General features: G+C 45.1%; 2 protein-coding genes across 2 annotated transcripts; one reads left to right on the top strand and one right to left on the bottom strand.

Moving 5' to 3' along the window:
* Window positions 1-223: 223 nt before the first annotated feature.
* Window positions 224-1,342, bottom strand: TEOVI_000106800 (metacaspase; the record flags this gene model as incomplete). The annotated part of the gene is made up of 1 exon (XM_067224367.1): window positions 224-1,342. One exon carries the CDS (start codon window positions 1,340-1,342, stop codon window positions 224-226), a length of 1,119 nt encoding a protein of 372 aa, XP_067080468.1.
* An 8,579-nt stretch (window positions 1,343-9,921) lies between these two features.
* TEOVI_000106700 (60S ribosomal protein L44) lies at window positions 9,922-10,242 on the top strand (the record flags this gene model as incomplete). Its single annotated transcript, XM_067224366.1, has 1 exon — window positions 9,922-10,242. The coding sequence occupies one exon, from the start codon at window positions 9,922-9,924 to the stop codon at window positions 10,240-10,242; it is 321 nt and encodes a 106-aa protein (XP_067080467.1).
* Window positions 10,243-10,260: the final 18 nt, after the last annotated feature.

Genomic DNA, 10,260 nt, shown 5'->3' with positions numbered 1-10,260 from the left:
AATGCTCGTTTTCGCCCAAAGGACCCAACGAGAACAGCGAGTGACACTAGAATCGGGACAACACGGATGGACATCTTCCCCGCATCCACGAACCAAAAAAGGTTAATAAAAAAGGGAAAGGTCCCTATGAGAAGGGATATGTGTCACTTTATGCTCATATGTGTCAACACCGACTTATGCACATATTATATATATATATATATATATTTCATTGCTAAAGCTCTTATTTTCCACCAAGAGGGGTGGTTTTCCAACGCGGTTCTCCAGTTAGGATATTAGGGCACGGTTCGGCCACCGAGAAAAGCTCGGTTAACGTAAACTTCTCGGTTAGGCTGAGGCACCTCGACGCACTCATTTGCGGCGACTGTTTGAATCCCTTTTCCCTCAGTTTATCACGTGTGGTTGAGAGGAGGCTGTAGATAGTTCCTGGTGTCTTGTTTAACAACATGGAAATGAAGCACTGTGTGGCGGCACCACCGGAGCCAGAGGCGCCTTCCACGAAGTCTCCAGCATTGGGCAAGTCAGCAGCTGCCTCGTCGTCTCCACAGGCGGAAAACATGAGTACATGGGCATTAACATCACCACCTGTGCGGATGCGTTTCATTTCACCCACTGCAGAGCAGTCGTTGCTGCTGCAAATGAGACTGAACGGAAGGTCAAGGAGCGTCCCCGCGTGCGAACAGTCGAACACGGCTGTCAGACGGACTCCCCTTGGTAGTGTTGATATGATTTCGTGAAGCTCATTATCCAGTATGCAACCATTTTCTTCGTAGTCACAGGGCACAATGCACTGATCGAACTCCTCCTCTTTATCCTCCTCCGCACGCACCTGTGCACCGTAACCGGAATAGTGAAGAAAAAGGGCATCGCCAGGCTTCGCGTCCTTAACAAGCCATGCCATGTGCTGCAAGATGTTCGCTCGTGTGGGCTTGATGGCGTTAAACCTGGGGTCGTCGGTATCCATAAGGACGCACCTCTCAGTAATCGGAATGCCAATTTTTTCCATTGTGCCGGCCATCATCACCGCGTCAGCCTGACACCCCCGGAGCTCAGCTGGAGTTCCTTTATAATCAATGCCAATAAAAAGTGCACGGAAAGATCGTTGCTGCTTACTGGGTTTCTTCATGACCTCCGCTTCGACACTCTCTGCTTCCGCCATCGCTTTGTCGACACCACCTTTTGGAGGTCGGCGCTGAAGACCGAGAGTTACCAGAACGTATGGCACAGCGACTTGAAGGAGCTCCATCGCGATCGTGACATATATTGATGCGCCTCCTGTGACAACACCAAATATAATGCCAACGACGCACTGAACATAGCCAGCGACTTTTTCAGACGACATACCTCGAAGGCGCAGTCGGAAGTGATCAGTCCACACAACAAACCTACGATATATAAGTGGTGCAAAAAGGAAGATATTGAAATGGGGGAAAATACCGTATCAGTGGTAAAAAAAAAATTGACATCCAGTAGATTGAGGTAGGGACGAATAGAAATTCAGGAGAAAATGGCCATTATCCGATTCCAAGATTCCTCCTTTACTAAATATCTTCTCAGCTCCCCTCCAGTTCTGGGGACGACGCACCCACCGTAATGTAAGCAATGGATATAGGTTTCCAACCCTCATTGATTATCACTTTTTTCTTTCTGCAACTTCTTCCTTGACTCATGCTTCGCCAAAGCAATCCGCGTAACATGATCCCTTTCCCCTGCACTTCAAGGTTTCATGGCAATGCAACGTTGCTCGAATACCAATTCCTTTACATTTCGTATTTCGCCCCACCCGATGATGAATTGGGGGGGGGGCTAACAACCTTACGTTGAAAAAAATAAAAATAAAAACGCCAGTCACTGGTGCTATGTTAGCTCCACTACGTAGATTTCCCATCTGTGGAAGGGAATGCATCGCTAAAGAAAATTAAGAAAAAAAAATACCCCTGCCAACTATGCAGCACCCGCGAAAAATTTCTTACACGTCTGGGCACAACTGGCGGGCGCTTTACCTTGTTCACACAAACACATTCACAAGCCATTTCGCTGGCACTGCAATGGTTTATGTTACGCAATTGGCGCTTAATGCACGAGCCAGAGCAGTTGCACATTCATTTGCAACAAAAAAATATGAAACATTATTCAGTCAGCATAGCATCATTTTACATTAAACATATCACCTTAATCTATCAAGAGAGATAAAGAAAAGTATACAAATCTATGCGCAAGTGCGTACGGTGAAGGGCAGCAACCAAAACCGTGGCACCAAGTGTACGAAAAGTCCCCATCTGCTGCTGAGGCGAACAAATATGTAGTAGCCTTCGCTATACCAAGTGCATACCCATGTATAGAGACATGCAAACACAATAAGGGACTAGTTAATATCGCTCCTATCGTCAGATGCGTCAACACGTTTTTGCACCAGTGTCAGGGGAATAAACTAATTATACTCCAGTGAGAATTCACATTTTGGTTAGGAGGACAGTTGTAGACGTCGATACCAACAAGTTAACTAAAATACAATGTCTGGACTAGGGTCACTAGTGGGTGCACCGTTAGACGTGCTGCAACAACCTTCACAGGCACAGTATGGAGTGACCGACAAGGTACCGACGGATCGCCTAATGAGAAACCAAACAGTATTGGCATCAACGAAGGTAAATAAAAATATTCATGATTTATTATAAAAGTCGTTGTATCCCCATTGGCAGTGACCCATTTGCATCAATCGATATTGAAAAACCGCGCCCGTCATCCCCTATATACCGTCATTGCATCGGTAAAACCTCGAAGCCCACTGTGTACACACGTTACTGTGGAACTTGTTGAGGTGGACCTCCTGCAACGAAAACGCTTTACCATGCAACCAAGACGGTGTGGGTCAGCAGTAACGGGGACACACGAAGGTAGATTACTGCCATAAGCGTCAGTAAGAAAACAACACCTAAACTGGTTATACGCGTAAACGAAATTTAATAAATCTAAACAACGCAACTTCCACCGTTATCAACCGTACGTAGTGAGTATTGGTGTGCTTCCGCGAAAAATTGGGGAAAGTAATAATATATGCACAAATTACCGTTCAGTTAATGCAAAGACAAAAGCAACGAAGCAAAAGCAAAATAACCTGCCTCAACCTCTTTCTCAAATCGAGAGCGAATAGCTCATAGACTCATTCACACCAATTTCCCTCCCCCTTCACGTTTTCCGTGGAGTCCAAACGTTGAGAGATGAACTATAGTTACATTGTTTGTCCTGCTAACTGACTCTCTGAGAAGTTTTATTACCAACTTACCTGCGTGACTTACCAATATTTTGATATATGACTTTTTTTTTTAAAAAAAGTAAAGAATGATATATAAAAGCTTTTCGCACACAAATTTAGATGAACTACGCTTCAAAATACCACCCCAAATGGTTAAAGAGGTCTTAGTTGGTACGCAGCGGGAAGGGGAATGTAGACACTCAAATCTTTTGAGTTTCTCTCTCCCCACTTTGTCGAAACGAAAACTCCTTACAATTGTTGCTGTTATTATCATTGCGGGACTAACGTTGCTTCACCTTATTGTAAAAAACCCTAGACATGCTTAACACCGCTCGCCTTCCCGTCGTTTCGCATTGTTCGAGTTTAGATAGCGGTGCGTGTCCGTATGAACCACCAGTTCTGCAATTTTTTAAAATGTGTGAGTCACATATCTACTTTTCATCTGCTGTTTTCATTTTTAGGATAGCGGCTGCGTTACGCTGTTTCGGAGTGCTGTTGCATAACAGACTCCTTCTATTCAAATGCAAGGCAATCCCACATCAGATAATATGTGTAGGATGTTAATTCACCCAGCCCAATATCCTTCATTGATTCAAAAGGGCCCAACGAGAAATTTGAACCTTTTGAGAAACATGTAACGAAACGTGGATCCCCATATGCAACGACCGATAAGTATTGTATCGAAAGTGGCATAGAAAATAAAACATAGGATCCACGTCGGTGCAGCAACACCGCACACCGCAGTTTTACGGAGCAAAATAAAATACGTCAACCGCAGGTGCCATATTTTTTTTTTTTAATAAATAAAGCCATCGCGAGAGTTTCCGAATATTGTTTACCGATACAGTGGCCCCGAGACAACATAGTCATCTAGGCTGCGAACATTTTAAAAAAAAAAAGTAACGTAAGGCACCTCAAAGAATATACTGCGTATGAAAATGCGTACGAATGAGCGTCCTCAAACAAAGCGGCCAAACCGTTATAATATTTCAAACGCAAACAAACCTTCAGCTCCACCCCAGAACCTTGACGGCGGACGCACTAGAAAGCGCAATGGTATTTTGCGATTTGACCAAATAGTCGCCGAGTTTCACGAACCAACGAATTTCCCAATCCTGTTTACAATTTTTTAAAAAGGGGCACATCCAGACACGATATGATAAAAGGGTCCGTTGCCACTCACTACAGCCCAAGCCATTCACAATTTCTTAAATTCCACACCGTCCACCACCGCAGTGCTACCAACGTATTCCTCCTTCCTCGGTGCCATAGCTCACACATTCGTGGAAAACAAGCTGACACCCGGTCACTCCGCTGGCGGCGGACGCTGGGGCGAAATGCCTCCATCTCTTTACTTTAAGTGGCATTGCCTCCTTGAGGAGTTCGACATACGAAACGAACCGCATCTACCCACTGGTTTTATGAAGCGCGTCCGCGACACTGCCGACCATGTCTACCTGTTTAACCACCAGCGAGGAACTGCAATCGCCGGTTACCTAACGGTACACCCGGTAAGACTGCGTAGGGCTCGCACTTTTACCCCTCAGAAGGCAGGCAATAGACATATATAACCGCGAATGCTCGTGCTCCAAACGCCTGAAACGTCGTGGGCTCACAATTAAGACCCCTTTCGGCAGGCCGAGCCCGACCTTGGTAGGTACCACAGCACTCCGTATTGGGGAATGTGGCCACGAAGCCTCCCGAAGACATCACGCTAACCGTCTCTTTTCCCTCTACCATGCAGAAAACGCACACGCCAAAAGGGTGGTTCCGCCCCCCTCCACATGGTGGCACAATGGAACATGCCAAATTGTTAAGTGTTTACCTTTTTTTTTTATCGGCCGCAGGAGGAGAGCAATAAGGCGAGATTGTTGTGTCCACGTCGGCCGCTCTGGCGTTGGTCGCACTGGACTTGCCCTCGATGTGTGGCGAGACGTTCACTAACGGCTGCAGTGGCCCGGCCGTTGTTTCCACAGCTCCAGCATAGATGCCGGGGGGGGGGGGGAATGGATGCTGAGCCGATAGGCACACCGACTCACGTGGGTGTGGCGATGTTACCCTTCCGCGGCAGTCAGAGGTGCAGCACCGTAGCTCAACAGTCTGGGCTGCCCGTGCGAGGTGGGGGAAATGTACGGCCCTGCTTTGCGCTAAGCGTATTCAAGCTGCCTGTTTCCCAAGATGGGGCGTGGTGACATTGCTCCCGCAGCTTGCGTCGCTTGCCTCGGTTGGTGCAATGCGTAGATGCCGTGGGTGGCCGAGGCCTGGTTTATTTTACTTTATTTCCCGCCCGTGGCCAGGGGATTTGTGGGTAGCGCGTCCTGGTTGCGGCTTTTTCGTGTGCTGGATGGGGTGGTGTGTAACACGCTCCGTCTGTTCTGGCGTCCTGCTGAATGTTTCAGACGGAGGTCATCCGCTAGCTCGTATATTATAGTATGGCACGCTAAGGGATCGGTTCTTCCGCGGTGATCCTGCTTAAGGGGTCGTCTGGCAATCCATAGCTGCTTGGCGCTATCTGCAGATGGGCCGAGAAGTTGAGGAGCTGTCCAAGCTGAATGCATACCAGTGTCATATTCCACCGTAGCGAGGGGAGCCTATACTGTTGTCAATGTTGGGGGAGAAAGCAGGCATTTTCTCCCGATCTCATTTGGTTGATGTAGGTCCTGGAGTTTTTATATATGTTGGATATTGGGTGCGCTCGGCGTTGGAACCAAGGCAACTGTTTAGTATCATTCGCTAAAGTGCTAAGGGTCTTCCAGGTGAAGGGGAAACGCACAAATCACCCTCGAGAGGGCTGAATATATTTAGTGTTAACCAGGTAGAACAATCTATTCAACGGAGGCGATGACACTCACAGCAAAAAAAAAAAAAAGAGATATCTGTCCACTCCTTTTGTTTTGCATGCGGGGACGACTGGATAATGATTCACTTTTTCCCCCCTCCCTCCCCCAGGGGCAGTGGGTTAATGCCTTATCATGCGGACCGCGTAAGACACCGGTGCTATTCAGGGACCGATTGAATTGTCGATGAATAGCCATTTTGTAGGTTAACACTTCGTTATTTTGCTGTGATTCATTTAAACCGCACGGAGCTTGAAGATTCTAGTGGCAGTGTCCGGAGCGGAACCGTGTGGGGAGGATGGGGAGAGACTTTTTTAAAAAAAATTAAAGCAACTCTGTATTTCTGTGTGGAGGAACAGTCAGTGTGCCTGGTGGAGCAACAAGGTGCCAGCAGAATAACTCTGTTTCACTTGGAAAGTTTTTTTTTTTGCTGTGAAGGACACGATGTAGAGTCTTACAGAATTACCCTGTTTCACAGGGTGGTAGGAGATGTAAATGAAATGAATGATGCACACTATGCATTTGGTATCTTTGAATGTGAATTTCGTAGTCCCCAAAGTTTATAGGTTTGTTTCGCAGCGTCATTACATCAGTTATACCACCGTTGTGCACGAAGCACGACAGTGTCGGTGGAAATGAACAGAAGAATTAAACGGATGAATGCATGACGTAATATCAAATTGAAGCGTGACGGCCGCTAGGAGGACAATTAAGGGGGTTATTAGGAAACACTATGATGTAGTAGAAGCGTGTGACAAACCTTGTTGCCCAAGCACCGGGATGCCGGCGACCCCATTCCTGACATCAGCAACACACTTGTTAAAAATATGTGCTAGCGCTGGGGGACTGTAGCTCATGTGAGCTTTGGAAGCGGCACCCAGAAGACGATATGCAGTCCGTTTAAATGCAACTTCTCAGTCATTTGATACAAACATAGGAGTTTCTCAGGGATGCCGGCGGTAGTTCTAAGCGAGATTTTGTTTACGGTGGCTTGTAATAGTGCTGCCACATGCTGAAATAGGGAAGTTTATGCCTTTTACCTAAGTGTTTGGAGCTACCGAATTTTTTTTGATGGCGTGGGATTTGGATTAATTCATGTGCTGTAGTTTCTCCTTTCCTCACTTTGCAGTGGGCAGCTGGGTAGGTACCGAGTGAATATTATATAAAAGTGCTGCATATTGATATATCCGGGAGACAAGACACACTACAGATGGTTCTGTATTCATCAATGATGGAAACCCTGTTGTAGGTGGCAGAGGAAGTCTTTATTTTGTTTCCCTTTAAATCTGTGCTGTTGATTACTTTCTGCGTCGTGCACCGTTACAGTTGTTTTAAAATTTAACTCTTCGTGATGATATCTTTCTTTATATCTGGTTTCGTTTGTTATTACAGCTCTGCACGTGTTTACTAAAAATCGCATTCTTTCTCGTAACGAGAATATATTTGCTAATTTAAGTTTAGTCCTCTGCTTTTTTTTTTGCGTTACGACAAAGGGGGTTCATATTAAATGTAGAGGAATAATGTTTTTCTGATTGCAGCAATATCTTTCCCTTTCTCCTTTCTTCTATTAGGGAGCCTCCGATGCTCGTTGTGGGGGCTTGTGGTTTATTACTCTTCTTGTTTTTATCCGTCGCTGCACGTAACGGAAGTTTCTGTTGGGTTGTGTTGATGCTACGGTGGTCTCCCGAGGGAATATGGGACAATATGCGTCACAAGTTATCGGGTTATCACAACAGCTTCTGTGTTCTTTTTTAAAAATCTTGCTTACCGGTACACGAGCATTGGACTACTTACGCGTTCTGTCTCACGTTTATGATTCTATATGCCTTTTTTTTGTTTTTGAAATGTGAAGCGGGGGTGCGGTATTTTTGCTTTAGGCGAGTGCTACGGCTCTCGTTGGTGAGAATTGCTCATACTGTGCTTGATTTTATAGGTACTTACATTTGCTTTAAGATACCATTTTTACTATTTATATGTTTTGGCTCAACCGTTGATCGAGATGGTTGTTTCCCTGTCCTTCTTGGGAGTCCGCGTTAAACGAGTGTCGGTGATGAATGTTCTGTAGCTCTGCTTTCCGTGAAGAGGTAATTCCGCGAAGTGACTCCCAACCATTTTTGGATTGACAGTTGCTGTGTGCATTAAATGTTCATGTATTCCTCGTAGTTTTGCCATTCTTGAACGTGGTCCCGTGCACGCGGTTGCGGCGCAGCATCCTCTGTATGACGTTGTAAAGATGTATCCCATTTACGCGCCAGTAAGAAACACAGGTGAGAAAGGATATGAGCTCACTTTGTTTGCTGGTGTGAATGTGACTCACATTGTGGTTATTCTTACTGCTCTGTGTTAATCTGGAATAATTATGAGATGATATCCTTCACGCTGCGTGTACCTGCAAAGGAGTTATTATTTCATTGTTGTCGCCTGAAACTTTTATTGACCGATTTCGTTGCAGCGCTCTTCATTTAAAGAGAAATTTTATTCACCTTTGCGTCAATTTATGCTTCTTTAAGTGTCGGTGCTTTTGTTCATGCCCTGCTTGCCCTGATCCAGTGTGTAACTTATATCAATGGCGAGGAGTGGGTTGTGGATTTTTTTGTATTCTAGTGATGCGCACTCCTATTGTTTGAACTGTCTAAGTTTACTGACAACACGTGCACACACATATGGGATACATTTAACATGTCACAAATTTCTTTTCAGCGTATATTCTTCACGTAACGTCGTCCCACGGGATGTCTCCACATATCCTTTTTGCGGTGGCAGGGTTTACTCCGACTTCTTATTGTTTTACACCCCGAGCTGCAACGACTTTTTGTTTACTTTCATTGGTGTGCGGTGTGGGTCTCGACGGGACATTTCCCTTCCGTACCCCCTTTTTTTTTGGGGGGGGGGGGTGTATTTGAACCCGACCTCAAATTTTGTTGGCGACCAAAGTAGAGTGCAACGAGAAACTATTTTTTCCTACTCATTTGCTAATATATGCTATGACCAGGAGTGTAGAAGTTCAAATTTCACGAGGTAGATTTTTGTCATTTATTCCTTTTTTTTCTTTTTAGATGGGGTCACATGTGGTGATTGCAAATCATTTACCTCGTTTCATACTCATCTACCGGACGGGGACCGTCACGGAACTTGTGATAGTGAACTGTTGTGGAGGGGGCGCTGTTTATTGGGCTAGATCGTTCTTACTTTTTTTTTTAAATATTTTGTTGTATTATTTACGCCCATTCATCCTAAATATAGGAGTGGCGTGCATCTTCATCAGATTGGAGGACCCAATTGAAGTAGTGCTAATAATGGTTCGATGCGCAGACATTTCGAGCATAGGTATTTGGAACATTTTATGTAACTTTTGAAGTTGAATGTACTGTCTACAGCAGTAAACAGCTCAGGGATTGGATCACTGGTTGCTTCATGGTTGTAGAAAGTACTCTTATTCTTTGTTTTAAAAAAAGTAATGTGCACTCAACTGTTTAAGTTGCAGTGAGTGGCAATTGAGGCCATATCCGAATACTGAAATATCATTTGTTACCTTTCCCCCACTCCTAAAAAGTAGGCTAATCTGGTTGTTTATTAATACCGTCCTTCGAACCTTTTTTTAATGCTTATTACTGGTGTGAATATTGTCTGAATTGGTATATATATATATATATATGTTGATTTAGAATTTCATCGTGTTTATTATAACCAGAGATGGTGACATCACCTTCTCTATTTCCCTCTTGTCACTGCCCACACTGTTTAATTCCTAAGTTTTTTGAGAAACATTCTATTAACATTGTGTTTTGACCTTAATTTCTACTTCTGTACTAGCTCCGACAGCCCAGGATGGTCAACTACCCGAAGAAAAAGAAGATGCACTGCCCTGATGAGCGGTGCAACGCTCACAAGAGCTTCAAGGTTGTGCAGTACAAGGCTGGCAAGGCGCGCCTGTACGCCCGAGGTAAGCGTCGCTACGACCGCAAGCAGTCTGGTTATGGTGGTCAGACAAAGCCCATCTTTCACAAAAAGGCGAAGACGACCAAGAAGATTGTTCTGAAGCTTCAGTGTTCTAACTGCAAATCGATTATCCAGAACGTGCTGAAGCGCACGAAGCACTTCGAGCTGAACGACAAAAAGAAGACTGGCAACAAGGACCCCACTTGGTAGGTTGTGCGGCGAGACTGA

The sequence above is a fragment of the Trypanosoma equiperdum genome, assembly GCF_001457755.1.
Source record: "Trypanosoma equiperdum strain OVI genome assembly, contig: ctg_275, whole genome shotgun sequence".
NCBI lineage: Eukaryota > Euglenozoa > Kinetoplastea > Trypanosomatida > Trypanosomatidae > Trypanosoma > Trypanosoma equiperdum.
The sequence above is the reverse complement of the archived record's forward strand: the minus strand, read 5'-3'. Positions and strand labels throughout refer to the sequence as shown.